This window comes from Balaenoptera musculus, chromosome 18 (assembly GCF_009873245.2).
Source record: "Balaenoptera musculus isolate JJ_BM4_2016_0621 chromosome 18, mBalMus1.pri.v3, whole genome shotgun sequence".
NCBI lineage: Eukaryota > Metazoa > Chordata > Mammalia > Artiodactyla > Balaenopteridae > Balaenoptera > Balaenoptera musculus.
In genome coordinates, this window is record NC_045802.1 from 79,619,453 (window position 1) to 79,636,509 (window position 17,057).

A 17,057-nucleotide genomic window follows, 5' to 3' on the forward strand; every position below is an offset into this window, starting at 1 on the left:
GTGCTTAAGTAAGCTAGACTATTGTTTTAAAATGAATACAGTAGAATTTCAGAATGGCTTTTGTAATTTGCTTCCTGTTAAAGGCCTAGAATATCCTGCAGTGGTAGAATTTGCTCCATTCCAGAAGACAGCCAAAAAGAAGCTAAAGAAAAAAGACGCCCAAGCCGGAAGCATTGAAGATGGTGAGTCCTTTTTCAAATGCTGGATTGTGAAACTGCATTAAACACATTGGTCAAATTAGACACATTGGTCAAATATAATTTCTCTCCCTATATGGGGAAGAATATATTGATTTTCTTTCTATCTTAATTTATAGATCCAGAATATAAGAAGTTTTTAGAAACTTACTGTGTGGAGGAGGAGAAAACTAGTGCCAATCCTGAAACTCTTCTGGGAGACATAGAGGCAAAGACAAGAGAACTTATTGGTCTGTTTTGCTCATTTTTTTCCTCTTTACTTTATTGAGATATGTATTTATAGAGTATATATTTGGTTTTCCTTTTTCATGATTATTATAGAAAATTGACACATGTGACAGGCTTGGCAGAAATACAGAGTATTTCCCAGTTTTGACAAAAGGAAAAGGGTGGCAGGATGGTAACTTGGGAAAATATTTCTGAGCATCTGTTGATGGAGGGAGAGCACCTGAGTTTTCAGTTACAGTCATTTTGTTTCAAAGTTGTGACGCTTCTGAATGAGCTGTAGAGAAGACATTTGAGTGCTGTGTGCCGGGCTGCGTCAGGTAAGCTTACGTCTCAAAGTTGAAGTCAGTCATCTTTGCAAAGAGCAGGAGATGCTTTGCTTAAGTATGAGGTCATCTTGCTGTTGTTCAAAAAACTATCAAGGCCCCTGAGTGAGTGAGGCAGATGAGTGGGTAAGCCCAGCCAGAGCACAGAATCTGGTTTGAATCAGGCCTTCAACCCTCTACCCCCGAGTGGAATATTTTGGAAATGGCTCTCTCCTAGTAGCATTCCCCCAGAACTCAAGAGTAGACTTGAAACTCCTTTCTCTATCAGGCAACCTGCTTGTCTCTCCCGAACATGCTTGGAGTGTCTCCCTTCCTGCCTCTGCTGGGGTGGGGCCTCACCTTGCAGCCCAGCGCTCCTCCCACCTGTTCTGCCCTCCCTTCCCCATGCCTACCTCCTGCTCACCCACTAAGACTTACAGGACAGAATGGTTACACTGTTTATAATGTATCTTCTTATTTGTCTGTCTCCCTCTGCATTAACTCTCCTCTCACTTTGTCTCTCCACCCCCCCAAGAGAAATGTATTTTTGTCTTTGTAGTCTTAGGATGTAACACATTGCTTGAACAAGTTTAGGTATTTGGTAAATATGTGTTGAGTAAATTAATAAAAAAGGTTAACATTATTGAAGCATTCTTCATTAGTCTAATAATGAAGTTTTATATTTTATAAGAGGTGATTTAATGTGTGGCTCAAAGGATCTTTATTCACTAAAGAATTTATGGAGATGTGCTTAGCACATGTTGACTGGGTACCGACTCTGAGCCTGGGCACGGGGACAGCACCGGAACAGGATACACAGGCTTCAGCCCTCATGCAGCTGCCCTCCTACTGGGGTGACTGTAGCAAACACATGCAGAAATGCTCAAGCCAGAGCATTTCCACCTGTGATAAGTGCCACAGACGTAATGGAATAGAAGAATGGGATAGAGAGAGAGGCCCCTCTGAGACCGTATTTGAGCTGGGCCAAGAGACAGAAGAAGAGGGAACTCCAAACACAAGGGCTGGAGGCTGGAGGTCTGGGCCTGCAGGAGTGGGGCACACGCCTGTGTGGTTGGCACATGGTGGGCAAGGAGCAGAGTAGCTGGAGAGGTGGGACCACAGCATGATGGGCTGGATTTTATTTGAGGGACAGCTGGGGACCGAGGGAGTGATGTGGTCTGATTGATTTTTTTCCCCGTCACTCTGGTTGCTCCATAAGATGGAGAAGCTGGGCTCTGGTTAGGAGGCTCTTGCTGTCATCAAGGAAGGCTGCTTGGACGAGGGCAGCAGAGTCAGCATGTGTTCTGGAGGTTGAACTGACCAGACTGGCTGAGGATTGGGTGGGAGGGTAAGAAAGCAGAAAGGATCAAGGCCTCCAGGAGCCTGACTTGAGCAGGTCAGTGGGTTATGGCACCCGGACTGACATGGGGAAGAAACAGTATTGAGGGCAAATCGCGATTTCACTGTAGAAAATGGTAAATTTAAGAAGAGTTACACGAAGCAGCAAATTAGAAATTATTTACAGAACTCACCTTCCTCATCCTGTTTCTTTCCTGCTTCTTAAATGCCCTTGTACAGGGCTGCTGCAGGGAAGTAGCAAGATCTTTCACTTCTGGGCAGTTGTTAGATATCCACTTGCTGATCACACACACATCCCCCCCCGCCAAGAGTCCAGCCACCCTCCTGCAGAGGAGGGACGTGCCTGTCCTCTCCTGTTCCCTCGCCCAGTGCTCGGTGCACAGTCGGTGCTCCGTAATTATTTACTGAATGAACAAATGTGACTTAGAATCCACTAGCCCAGGACGAGACTATAGAACTTTGTGATTCCTCTTTCTGCCTATTTAAATCTAGTCTTAATCCGGCAATTCATGGCAAACGCCTTTTTCTTTTCTTAGATTTTGACCTTTAGTGGATTCTTGTGGTCAGGGCTGAGCGGTGTGGGTTGAATGCAGATGTTCGGTCACTGTGAAGTTGCAGGTTAGTGCGGGCACATCAGGGTCTTTAGAGCAGACAGGCCTGGGCTCAGGTCCCAGCTCCGAGACTCAGCAATCGTGGGACTGGCTTCCTCGTAGGTGGTTGTCGCCAAGCCTAGTAAGCGAGAACGGTTCTGCTGTTGGTTAAATCAGTGTGGTACTGCGTGGTTGTGCATCTTCTGTTTAGTAAATGATACACTTTTATGGTTTGTAAAGCACTTTCTTATACAGGGTCCCATTTACCCACCACATCAGTCCTTTCGGGGAGCAAGGCAGGTGTTTGTAAGAAAGGAGGGAAGGCAGGTGGGGCCTCAGCATCAGCTCCCCAGCCCCAGCCAGGTGGGTCTCAGCTCTGCCCTAGTTGACAAGCCCAGAACCACCACAGTGCAGGGCAGAGTCCTCACTCCTCTCCAGCCCCGCCCTGGCCTCATGGGTACCAACATCTGTGGGTGCTTAAGTCCCCTCTATAAAATGGCGTTATATTTGCACGCAGCTTACCCACGTCCTGCTGTATACTGTAAGTCATGTCCAGATTACTTGTAATACCTGGTACACTGTGAATGCTGTGGAAATAGTCGCCACTGAGTTGCAAAGTCAAAGTTTTGCTTTTTAGAACTTTCTGGAATTTTTTTTCCCATATATTTTTGATCCACAGTTGGTTGAATCTGCGGATGTGGAACCAGTGGGTATGGAGGGCCGTCTGTATATAAATATGTTATAAAGTTTGGGAAGTTTAATGTATTGTTTTCATTTTGCTTTTTTGCTTTATACCATTTTTGTGAGTAATGTATGGGACTCGCTTAAGAATCAGGAATTAAATGCCTAGTGTGTATAAGACTGTCAGTACCTCCAAATTACTTGACTTTATAGTGATAGAGTAGGAGCTCCCCCAAATACAGTGTAGGCTCATGTAAGTTTTAAAATGATATAATCTTCCCTTAATTATTTTAAAGATTAAATTGAAAGCAAGTATTTAAAGAAATCTTAGTTTAGAATTAAATACTACATTGCAATTTTTGTATTTTAGCTAGAAGAACCACGCCTCTTTTGGAATATATTAAAAATAGAAAATTAGAAAAGCAGGTAGGTCTGGCCTTTTACCCAATGAATAGCCTTCTTGTCCCCATCATGTCCGTGCAGACAATTTATACACATACTTTCCACATCTTTAGAGAATTCGAGAAGAAAAGCGAGAAGAACGGAGGAGGAGGGAGTTGGAAAGGAAACACTTATGGGAAGAAGAGATAAGAAGGAGAAGGGAAGAAGAGATAAGAAGGAGAAGGGAAGAGGAGAAATGTAAGAGGAAAGCAGCAGAAAAACAGAAGAAAACTGCTGAGAAAGAAGTAAGGATGAAGGTAATTTTGAGGAGACATTTTATTTCTTTTTTCCAAAAATAGTTCAGCCTTTTAGGTATTTTAGCTCTTCAGAACTTTCAGAACATTTTCATTAGTCTTTCACTATTATTGTTCTTTTTCTCTGTTCTATGACAGTAGTTCTCAGATGGTGTTCCCTGAGCCCCAGGGGCTTCTTGAGCATGCTGTGTTTGGGCTACCACATGGGTGGAAGAGTGGGCGAGGACCAGGTTCCTGGGTGTGACAGAAGCACTTCACCCAGAGGAGCCCACATTTAAATGTCATAGGCTGGGCTTCTGCTTATATTTGCCTTTCAAGAAAGATTTCCTGACTAAAAAACGACACATTGGAAACCCACTGGCTTTGGGTCTACTGGCCTTTCTTTATGCCGACTGACTCATAGAACTGGGTTGTATCATTTCTTTTGTGGTAGCAGCAATGGTTTCTACATCTCTTGCCCAATTTTTCCTTTGACTGATGCATTCATTTAGGAGGGTGGTTTAATTCCCATAGAGGGAATTATTCTCTATGTAAAATTTATTGCCCAAATTGGGGTCAGCCCCTACCTTCTTAGTATTCTGCTCAGATGACTTTAAGCCTAGATTTCAACCTCATGTGAATCTTACCTCTTCCACAAAGGGTTTAAGGTGCCTTTTAGGGATTCACTAAAATTGTATAATATAAAGGAAAAAAATGAAAGGTCGGGACTTGCGGGAACAGAGGTAGAAAGGAAAGGATAGGGAAGAGATCACAGTTGCCATAGTTGAGCCATAGATTAGTTTCTGATATGCTCGGCAGTCAAAAACAGAAAAGTTGATCAGAAACGTAGTTTTCATTATCCATGAGGAGAAAACATGCCATTTCTTCAAGGAAAGCAAAGCTTTTTCTAGGCCTTTGCTTCTAAAACAATGTCTCTCATAGGTGGTCATATGGGGTTCACTAGCAATGGAGGGAATTTCTTAACCATATTCCTATGAAACACACAGCCGTTTATATCGATCAGGACTGACTAGGTTATGCTGCAGTAAAAATAGTCTCAAGATCTCATTGGTTTCATGCAGCTCAAGTTCTCCTCTTGTTCACATTACGTGTCCATTGTGCATTGCTCATCATAGCCTTTCAGTGAGCCAAGCTGATGAGGCTCCATCTTGCACTTGCTTCCACAATCGTTATGAAGGGGAAGGGGGTGTGTAACACAGCAGATTGCACACTGGTTCTTAAACCTTCGACACGGAAGTGACAGGTCCCATCTGCCCACATTTCACTGGCCAAAACACGGTGCACGTCTCCACCTAATCTCAAGCTGAGGGACGTTGCAAGTGCTAGGAGGAAAACCTGAAATATCTGATGAACAGCACTAATGAATAACATAATCTCTGAAGACTGTTTCTTGAAATGTCTCTTTTTAAGTTTAAGGATTTGCTGAAAAACTCAACCTGATGGAAGGTGTGGGCCAGGTCACATTGCTGCAGCACATTTACTGCAAAGATAAAACCTCAGTGGGCAAGATGAGTAGGTAGCCGTTTGACCCACAAGAAATCAGCCAGAGTGGTTTCCTTCATTTTGGCTTTGATGACAATTGTTACAGATCTATGTAGTTTTAAAATCTCATAATCTGATAATAACATTGATGAAATTGAGGAACCCAGCCAAGATTATTAAATGAAGATCATCCATCCCACCTCTGCCAGGACATGGACCTAATACTGGGCATAGCCAGGGTGTCCCTCTGGAAACAACTCTGAGAGTGTCTTCTGTTTGTCCATGTGGTTTAAGTATGAACACAATTCTTCATAACAAAAGTGTAGCAGATATACTTCCTATAACAATCATACATAGTCTCAACAGTATAAATTAACAGCCCTTGAAGGATAATAAAATGAAACCTTAATATTACGGGAAGGCCTTTGTCATCTTAGAAAGTCAGCTCTGTCATGACCAGGGGCGAAGTAGGTATACATCTACAGGTATGCAAATATTGTCTAACCTTTTCCTTTACCTTTCTCAGCAAAGAATAATAGCACCTAATGCTTTATATTCTGAAAAGCATTTTTGTCAACAGCTTTGAGAGTTTTTCAGGAAGAATCATTAAAACAAGTAGCCTACAATTTTGACTATAATTTTAAGTAAGACTTACAGTATTTGGAATATAGCATTTTATTTTTACATGTTTGAATATGGAATTAGAATCCGAAATAAACCAAAGAAATAAAAACAAATTATGTCAGTAAAAGTAACTGTAGGACTCTTCATATAGTAAAAAAGAAACCAAAACATAGGCACAGCAAGACAAAGGCTTAGTCTTATTGAATCTGGTAAAACAGAATCCTGGTGGCAGATTAAACCCCAGTGACATGAGACGCCTACAGCTCTGTCCTTCGAGTGTCTGGTGTTCTGACCTGACAGTACATATTTGACTCCAAGCGTAGCCTTTTTTTTTTTTTTTTTTTTAAATTATTTATTTATTTATTTATTTATTTATTTATGGCTGTGTTGGGTCTTCGTTTCTGTGCGAGGGCTTTCTCTAGTTGCGGCAAGTGGGGGCCACTCTTCATCGCGGTGCGCGGGCCTCTCATTATCGTGGCCTCTCTTGTTGTGGAGCACAGGCTCCAGACGCGCAGGCTCAGTAATTGTGGCTCATGGGCCTAGTTGCTCCGCGGCATGTGGGATCTTCCCAGACCAGGGCTTGAACCCGTGTCCCCTGCATTGGCAGGCAGATTCTCAACCACTGCACCACCAGGGAAGCCCACCAAGCGTAGCCTTTAATGAGCGTCTGTGCTCAATTTGGGGATCTCTGACCTAAGATTCATCTAGAGAATTCAAATAAAAAAAAAAAAAAAAAAGAAAACCTAAAAAATAAAATCTGTAAAGAAAGCCCGAAAGAATTTGTATTAATACCCTAAAAGTAAAGAGGCAGAGAGAGGTCCTCATGGCTGTTTTAAACAGTAAAGAAGAATATGATTCAAGGAGAGCCACCCAGTGGTTTATTTTCCTCTGAGACTTGAAAACTAAGCAGTGAGCTCAAGTTGAAGTAGGAAGCCAGGTTACCAAAGTCACGAGTAAAATTCCCGAATACTGTATATAAATTGTAGGCTATAAATACTGTTATCTGAAAGAGTTGTGCGATCTTTTCCACGAAGCTCTTTAAAAACAGATGTGTGATTTCTGTGCATTAATTTTGTATCCTGCTACTTTACCAAATTCACTGATTAGCTCTAGTAGTTTTCTGGTGGCATCTTTAGGATTTTCTATGTATAGTATGGATTCCTTTTATTTCTTTTTCCTCTCTGATTGCTGTGGCTAAAACTTCGAAAACTATGTTGAATAATAGTGGTGAGAGTGGGCAACCTTGTCTTGTTCCTGATCTTAGTGGAAATGGTTTCAGTTTTTCACCACTGAGGACCATGTTGGCTGTGGGTTTGTCATATATGGCCTTTATTATGTTGAGGAAGGTTCCCTCTATGCCTACTTTCTGCAGGGCTTTTATCATAAATGGGTGTTGAATTTTGTCGAAAGCTTTCTTTGCATCTATTGAGATGATCATATGGTTTTTCTCCTTCAATTTGTTAATATGGTGTATCACATTGATTGATTTGCGTATATTGAAGAATCTTTGCATTCCTGGAATAAACCCCACTTGATCATGGTGTATGATCCTTTTAATGTGCTGTTGGATTCTGTTTGCTAGTATTTTGTTGAGGATTTTTGCATCTATGTCCGTCAGTGATACTGGCCTGTAGTTTTCTTTCTTTGTGATATCTTTGTCTGGTTTTGGTATCAGGGTGATGGTGGCCTCGTAGAATGAGTTTGGGAGTGTTCCTCCCTCTGCTAGATTTTGGAAGAGTTTGAGAAGGATAGGTGTTAGCTCTTCTCTAAATGTTTGCTAGAATTCGCCTGTGAAGCCATCTGGTCCTGGGCTTTGGTTTGTTGGAAGATTTTTAATCACAGTTTCAATTTCAGTGCTTGTGATTGGTCTGTTCATATTTTCTATTTCTTCCTGGTTCAGTCTCGGCAGGTTGTGCATTTCTAAGAATTTGTCCATTTCTTCCAGGTTGTCCATTTTATTGACATAGTGTTGCTTGTAGTAATCTGTCATGATCGTTTGTATTTCTGCAGTGTCAGTTGTTACTTCTCCTTTTTCTTTTCTAATTCTATTGATTTGAGTCTTCTCCCTTTTTTTCTTCATGAGTCTGGCTAATGGTTTATCAATTTTGTTTATCTTCTCAAAGAAACAGCTTTTAGTTTTATTGATCTTTGCTATCGTTTCCTTCATTTCTTTTTCATTTATTTCTGATCTGATCTTTATGATTTCTTTCCTTCTGCTAACATTCCTGTACACTAATGATGAAAAATCTGAAAGTGAAATAAAGAAAACACTCCCATTTACCATTGCAACAAAAAGAATAAAATATCTAGGAATAAACCTACCTAAGGAGACAAAAGACCTGTATGCAGAAAATTATAAGACATTGATGAAAGAAATTAAAGATGATACAAATAGATGGAGAGATATACCATGTTCTTGGATTGGAAGAATCAACATTGTGAAAATGAGTCTACTACCCAAAGCAATCTACAGATTTAATGCAATCCCTATCAAACTACCACTGGCATTTTTCACAGAACTAGAACAAAAAATTTCACAATTTGTATGGAAATGCAAAAGACCCCGAATAGCCAAAGCAATCTTGAGAACGAAAAATGGAGCTGGAGGAATCAGGCTCCCTGGCTTCAGACTATACTACAAAGCTACAGTAATCAAGACAGTATGGTACTGGCACAAAAACAGAAATATAGATCAATGGAACAGGATAGAAAGCCCAGAGATAAACCCACGCACATATGGTCACCTTATCTTTGATAAAGGAGGCAAGAATATACAGTGGAGAAAAGACAGCCTCTTCAATAAGTGGTGCTGGGAAAACTGGACAGGTACATGTAAAAGTATCAAATTAGAACACTCCCTAACACCATACACAAATATAAACTCAAAATGGATTAAAGACCTAAATGTAAGGCCAGACACTATCAAACTCTTAGAGGAATACATAGGCAGAACACTCTATGACATAAATCACAGCAAGATCCTTTTTGACCCACCTCCTAGAGAAATGGAAATAAAAATAAAAATAAACAAATGGGACCTAATGAAACTTAAAAGCTTTTGCACAGCAAAGGAAACCACAAACAAGACCAAAAGACAACCCTCAGAATGGGAGAAAATATTTGCAAATGAAGCAACTGGCAAAGGATTAATCTCCAAAATTTACAAGCAGCTCATGCAGCTCAATATCAAAAAAACAAACAACCCAATCCAAAAATGGGCAGAAGACCTAAATAGACATTTCTCCAAAGAAGACATACAGATTGCCAGCAAACACATGAAAGAATGCTCAACATCATTAATCATTAGAGAAATGCAAATCAAAACTACAATGAGATATCATCTCACACCGGTCAGAATGGCCATCATCAAAAAATCTAGAAACAATAAATGCTGGAGAGGGTGTGGAGAAAAGGGAACCCTCTTGCACTGTTGGTGGGAATGTAAATTGATACAGCCACTATGGAGAACAGTATGGAGGTTCCTTAAAAAACTAAAAATAGAACTACCATACGACCCAGCAATCCCACTACTGGGCATATACCCTGAGAAAACCATAATTCAAAAAGAGTCATGTACCAAAATGTTCACTGCAGCTCTATTTACAATAGCCAGGACATGGAAGCAACCTAAAGTGTCCATCAACAGATGAATGGATAAAGATGTGGCACAGATATACAATGGAATGTTACTCAGCCATAAAAAGAAACGAAATTGAGTTATTTGTAGTGAGGTGGATGGACCTAGAGTCTGTCATACAGAGTGAAGTAAGTCAGAAAGAGAAAAAGAAATACCGTATGCTAACACATATATATGGAATCTAAGAAAGAAAAAAAAAAGGTCATGAAGAACCTAGGAGCAAGATGGGAATAAAGACACAGACCTACTAGAGAATGGACTTCAGGATATGGGGAGGGGGAAGGGTAAGCTGTGACAAAGTGAGAGAGTGGCATGGACTTATATATACTACCAAATGTAAAGTAGATAGCTAGTGGGAAGCAGCCGCATAGCACAGGGAGATCAGCTCGGTGCTTTGTGACCACCTAGAGGGGTGGGATAGGGAGGGTGGGAGGGAGGGAGATGCAAGAGGGAAGAGATGGGAACATATGTATATGTATAACTGATTCACTTTGTTATAAAGCAGAAACTAACACACCATAAAAAAAAAAAAACAGATGTGTGTGTGAGATCAGGTTACATGCATGTAGAACAAGCACAGATGTGGGCTGCCCAGGGACACTTGGCCTGACCCCTGCTGCCTTCCCCGCTCCCTCCCCCCCACCACCTCTCCCCTCGCAGGGAGCTTCCCCCCACCAGACTCACGGCCTCTCATGAGTGGCCCACCTCACTGTCTGGTCCCTGCCTTCCCTGACCCCCTTGAGAAACCATTCCTCCTCCTCCCCTGCCCCACACCTCATTGTCCTTTTAGTCTGTTTATCATGTGTTTGTAGCGTTTCATACCACCTGAGATTATCTGGTTCACAGTTTTCTATTTTTGTCACTGTGTATACCGTTCTCCCACCCCCATGGCCACCACTGCCTTGGCAAGACTATCAAGTGTGAGTCCTTAATTGTGGGCACTTGTCTCTTACCCACAACTGCATTCCTAGCACTGAGCCCAGGGTCTTTACCCCAGTTCATGGCACACAGCTGCTAAAACCCTTGTAATCTCTGGAGTGACAGGAGTGTCCTCTGTATGCTAATGAGCTGACAGGTGGCTGGGACCCTGGATAGCTTCAGGATGGGAGCTGCTCATCAGAAAGACCAGGTGTGATTAGAGCATTGGAACCTCCAGCCCCATCCCCACCTCTAAAGAGGGAAAACGTTGGAGATTGAGTTCAGTCACCAACGGTCAGAGGTTTAATCAATGATGCCTGTGTAACGGCGTCTCCATAGAAGTCCCTGAAGCGTGGGGTTTGAAGAGCATCCAAGCTGGTGAACACACATATCCCGCTGCCAAGGGGGTGGAGCCCGAGGGAGCCCTGTGCATCTCTCCCATCTGGCTGTGCCTGAGTTGTAGCCTTTATAATAAACCAGTAATAGTAAAGCACTTCCCTGAGTTCCGTGAGTCAGTCTCATTCAAGAACCCCCTGAATTTATAGCCGGCCAGTCAGAAGTACTGGTGACAACCTGGGACTTGCAACAGGCCTCTGAAGTGGGGACAGTCCTGTGGGATCTGACATTGATTCCAGTTGGATAGTGTCAGAACTGGGTTGAGTCATAGGACACCCAGCCTGTGCTGGACAGCTGGGGAGGTGGTGCTGGAAAAAGCTTTGGTTTTAGAAATATTGTAAAAACAGTTCATAGGTGCACAAAATTATTTGTTGGATGGATGGAGACTTAAACTGTTGCACTCCCCTGTGGTTTGCATATATTACTTTTTTAACTAAAAAAAAGATACACTGTTGTCTGAAAGGATCCCCCATAGGCAGGTAACATAGCCCACACCTCTGATGAGAAGCAGCTTGCAGCATTTGCCTGACAGTCTATGTTTCATCCTTAAATGAACTCATTTAGTCTAAGTGTATCTGTGTATAGTTTTTCTCTACTGCAACTTACATAAGTTCACTTTTATAAGTGAGAACAAAATCCTCACAAGTAGACTTCGGTTCATGTTCTACAAACTGACTCTACCTGTGGTACTTAAGAGTTCAAAGAGCAAGAACAGGGAGGAAGGCCCAATTTCATACCAAAATGAATGTATCATAGGAACCTTCTAAATCTGTTTCAAAAGAGAGTAATAGGTGTTTTTAAAACGATTCTCAAAGTCATTAATATAAAGCCATCCTTTAAAAACATTTTTTTCCTTATTACCAAAGTAATACTTGTTCATTTAAGAAAAACTGGAACCTGTAGATGAAAGGAAAGAAAATAATTTAATTTCTGCCAACTAAAAATAATAACTCTTAACAGTGTTGTAAGCCTTTTAGACGTTTTTCTATGTGTGTGAATCAACATGCAAATAGGAATTGGATCATTCCACTTTGTAACATTCTTTTCTTCATTAATATAATATCTTTTTATCACATTATCCTAAATTGTTTTTCATAACTAGAAAGTATTTCATTGAAAGAATGTTCCCCTGTGTATTTAACCAAAAACCTGTTCATTGGACCTTTAGCTTATGTTTTTTTGCTATTCAAACATTTGGGCTCAATATTGGTGTATATTTTAAATTATTTATTAAATACCTTCTTTTATAATATATTCCTAAAGTGATATTTTACTAGCATTATAATTTCTCAGCTTCTCAAGAAATCAGAAAAGGGAGAGGAGTCAAGCACTGAGAAGCCAAAAGAAAGAGGAGAGGAAATTGACACCAGAGATGGGAAACAGGAACCCGGTCCCAGCTGTGTAGTCATGAAGCCCAAGACCTTGGAGAGCTCGCTGGAGGAACTCAGGGAAAAGTGAGCCGTGCTTTTGTTTCTCTGACCATGTTAAGCACCCAAGATTGTCATTGAGTTGTGGTTGTATATCCTTTGTCAGTATGAGTGCTTATATTTCATAATCTACTTGGAATTCAGGAGTTTGCTGGGATGCGCTTGCGCACATCTTTGTCTCCTTGGCCAGCAGTCACGCTGATGGTGAACTGTTCAGTCTGCCTCCTCAAGGCTGTCTTCAAACAGGGAAGTGTCCTGGTATTGTTTCCTCCACTATCTCCTCTCCTGGTTATTCTCTTGGGTTCCTGTCTTTGCACTTCCCATCTTCAAGATCTTCTTCCCACTCTCTTTACTTGGTGATTTTTATCAGTTTGTAATTTTCCTCTGTGTTTTGAGATATCTTGCCCATTTGATCTTCCAGACCACATTCAGTGTATCTGCAGAATTGTAAATTGGAGAGCCCAAACTTTTAGGCGCTGGAGATCTTCTGTGATACAGAAATGGAGTCCCAAGTGCTGTCCTTCCTCTGTTGGAGTGGTCAGCCCTCCGGTCCCGCCAGGATCTGCCCGGCGGCTCTGGATGCTGGTGTTCCACCGGCCCTGCCTCTGTGCGGCGGGGGTGTCCTGCGCCTGCTCACGCACAAGCGGCCCATGAGAGGAGTTTGAGCAGTGCTCTGGGGACAGGACGCACGGCAGTCTCTGAGCAGGGAGCCCCTCCCTCCTGGGTCCACGGTCAGGGGGCCATGTGCAGCTGGGATTCTTGTTCCCCTGGCCCAGGGCTCCTCCCCATGTCCTGCATGTGGACGCCTGCAGAGCTTCCTGGAGCCCAGGACCACTCTGCTCAGAGGGGTGGCTGGAAGTAGATTTGAGTTTGGAGGGGAGATGGCAAGGTCATGGGATTAGGCTGCTTTTTGCCAGAATCACAGTACTCGGAATGACTTCTTACTACCTTTCTTGCACAGAGTTGTGATAAAGGTTTTCTTTCTTCTTTATAGGAGTTCTGGTTAATTGGTTTGTTTATAAGATTAATTTGTACATGACTATCAAATCTATGATCACTCTGGTTTATGTTACAGGCATATCTCTTATTATTGCTTATGATACAGCAGTGCCTTTGTCATGTTTCTGGCACAGATTTGTGCTTGTAGCTCTTTTTGTTCCCATCAGCCCTGCGGCCACTGCGTGCGGGGAGCCACAGACGGTACGTGAGGCTCGTGGAGAGAAAGACTTTAAGAACCAGATGAGCTAAGCAGCCGCTTATTTACTTACTGTTCATTTAACAGTTTGATATATGTGTGCATTAATTTTTTTAGTTAATTTTAGCTCTGCTTGGAACAGAAACTCAGCTGTAAATACCAGCTCTGTGTCACGATGGATGTGCATCTGGGCTACTAGGAAAGTCCCTTGAGTACTTTTAGTCTCATTTACTTTATCTGTAAAAAAAGGGAGGATTATATTTACTAAGAATTATAAAAATATGTGCATATGGTACCTTAGCATAGTGCCTGTTACATATGTGTGACTCAAGTGTAACAGTAAATATTGTTATTACTATTGTTTATTCATGTTTTCAAAAGTTTCTTGTTGAATGCCTGTCGTGTGCCCATCGTGTGCAAACTTGGCACTGCAGTGGTGAGCAGACTTATATATCCCCTGCCTGTTTTTGAACTTGTAGTCTGGAAGGGAAGACAGGTAACTGACAAGCAGTTTATGTAAGATTATTGATAATTTGTGTTGAATCACAGGTCACAAAATGACAGTGATAAAGAGCAAAGGGACATGGAGAGAAGATTCCGAGAAAAAGAACTTGAAGCACAAAGATACCACTTGGATGACAGCAGAAAACATAGAGCTCACCATGAGTTGGATAAGTTTTCAGGAAGAAGCGCAGAAGAGCTGAAAAGGGGGAAAGGATTCACCCCAGACCGAGGGAAGAAGGGGAGCCAGGATGGGGGCGGCCCTGTGGGGGCAGCAGAGACACCAGGAAGGGAGAAGAGTGAAGGTGGGCTGGCAGCCGAGAAGGAGCGCACGGGAAGCAAGGTTCTCTTATTCACTGGGGATAGTCTTTCACTTCGTTTTCGTCTGCTCAGAGTCAGCTGTAATCCTGCAGGCTTACAACTGCTTTTCCAAGCAGAAATGTTTTACCTAACCAAGAGTCTTGAGGTGTCTTGAGGTGCAGGATCGTAGGTTCTGACAGCGTCCTAGGGAGCTCACTGCCCTGAGAGTCTGTATTTGCAGAGCAGTTATTCTTGTCCAGTGAGAGGGCACCAAGTCCTGAAATGAAACCAGCATCATCTTTTCTCAGAGAATCAATTTTTTTTTTAACCAGGAAAGAAAAAGAACCTTTTATTTAGTATAAAACTGGCACATTCACACTATTTGCTTGAGAATAAGTAATGGAAAGATTATACATTTTACCCCTAAGACAGTAAGGAAAATATTAATGACATGTCATGGTGCTTTCTTTTACATCATTAACAGAGTTATGATTTTTTTAAATTGAAGTTTAGTTGATTTACAATATCGTGTTAGTTTCAAGTGTACAGCAAACTGATTCAGACATTTTTTTCCAGATTATATCCCAATATAGGTTATTACAAGATATTGAATATAATTCCCTGTGCTATACAGTAAATCCTTGTTGCTTATCTATTTTTATGTAGAGTAGTTTGTATCTGTTAATCCCATACTGCTAATTTGTCCCTCCCTCCTTCCCTCTCTCCTTTGATAATCATAAGTTTGTTTTATATGTCTGTGAGCCTGTTTCTGTTTTATATATAGATTCATTTGTATTATCTTTAGATTATGTATATAAGTGATATCATATAGTATTTGTCTTTTTCTGTCTGACTTAACTTCACCTAGTATGACAATCTCTAGGTTGATCCATGTTGCTGCAAATGGCAGAATTTCCTTCTTTTTTATGACTGAGTAATATTCCATTGTATATATACCACATCTTCTTTATCCATTCATCTGTTGATGAGCATTTAGGTTGCTTCCATATCTTGACTACAGCAAGTCTGCTACATATGAATGAGTTCCATTCTTAGAGCATGTTCGTAAGTCCAATTTGTTTGTAAGTCCAACAAAGTTAGCCTAGGTACCCAACTAACACAATCGGCTATATAGTACTGTACTGTAATAGGTGTATAATACTTTTCACACAAATAATATATAAAAAAACAAAAAATAAAGAAAACATTTTTAATCTTACAATACAGTACCTTGAAAAGTACAGTAGTCCAGTACAACAGCTGGCATACAGGGGCTGGCATCAAGTGAACAGGCAAGAAGAGTTACTGACTGGAGGAGGGAGAGGAGGTGGGAGATGGTAGAGTTGAAGGGTCGTCAGCAATAGGAGATGGAGGGCAGGCTGCAATCTCACTCACACCTGACGTTAATGGAACACACGTTTGCATCTTTGAAAGTTCGCAACTTGAAGGTTCATATGTAGGGGACTTATGTATTGTAAATAGTGCTGCTGTGTACATTGGGTGCATGTATCTTTTCAAATTAGAGTTTTTGTGTTTTCCAGATATGTACCCAGGAGTGGTATTGCTGAATAATATGTTATCTCTATTTTTAGTTTTTTAAGGAACTTCCATACTGTTTTCCATAGTGGCTGCACCAATTTACATTCCCACCAACAGTGAACGAAGGTTCCCTTTTCTCCACACCCTCTCCAGCATTTACTGTTTGTATACTTTATAATGATGGCCATTTTGCCCAGTGTGAGGTGATACCTCATTGTGGTTTTGATTTGCATTTCTCTAATAATTAGTGACGTTGAGCATCTTTTCGTGTGCCTGTTGGCCATCTGTATGTCTTCTTTGGAAAAGTGTCTATTTAGGTCTTCTGCCCATTTTTTTGGATTGGGTTGTTTGTTTTTTTGATATTGAGTTTTATGAGTTGTTTATGTATTTTGGATATTAACCCCTTGTTTGTCACATCATTTACAAATATTTTCTCCCCTTCTGTAGGTTGTCTTTTCGTTTTGTTGATGGTTTCCTTTGCTGTGCAAAAGCTTTTAAGTTTAATTAGGTCTCATTTGTTTATTTTTGCTTTTATTTCTTTTGCCTTGGGAGACTGACCTAAGAAAATATTGCTACGATTTCTGTCGGAGAATGTTTTGCCTATGTCCTCTTCTAAGAGTTTCATGCTGTCATGTCTTATATTTAGGTCTTTAAACAATTTTGAGTTTATTTTTGTATATGGTGTGAAGGAGAGTTCTAATTTCATTGATTTACATGTAGCTGTCCAGCTCTCCCAACACCCCTTGCTGAAGAGACTGTCTTTTCTCCATTGTATATCCTTGCCTCCTTTGTCATAGATTAATTAACCATAGGTGTGTGGGTTTATTTCTGGGCTCTCTATTCTGTTCCATTGATACATATGTCAGTTTTTTGTACCATGATGTTTTGATTACTGTGGCTTTGTAGTATAATCTGACATCTGAAAGGGTTATGCCTTCAGCTTTGTTCTTTTACCTCAGGATTGCTTTGGAACTTCTGGGCCTTTT

At 41.2% G+C, this 17,057-nt stretch overlaps 1 protein-coding gene across 9 annotated transcripts in view; it reads left to right on the top strand.

Annotated features, from left to right (window-relative positions):
* UPF3A (UPF3A regulator of nonsense mediated mRNA decay) overlaps positions 1–17,057 on the top strand; it is a 29,394-nt gene that overhangs the window by 3,991 nt on the left and 8,346 nt on the right. The window contains exons 4-9 of one of the 9 annotated variants that reach the window (XM_036832090.1): positions 84–182; positions 317–427; positions 3,728–3,783; positions 3,873–4,055; positions 12,403–12,563; positions 14,281–14,575. In XM_036832090.1, coding sequence (XP_036687985.1) covers positions 84–182; positions 317–427; positions 3,728–3,783; positions 3,873–4,055; positions 12,403–12,563; positions 14,281–14,575 — 905 coding nt within the window. Of the gene's footprint in view, positions 1–83; positions 183–316; positions 428–2,622; positions 2,944–3,727; positions 3,784–3,840; positions 4,056–12,402; positions 12,564–14,280; positions 14,576–17,057 lie in introns of those variants that run through there. The other 8 variants (XM_036832091.1, XM_036832093.1, XR_005017284.1 and 5 more) reach the window with 8 other exon arrangements.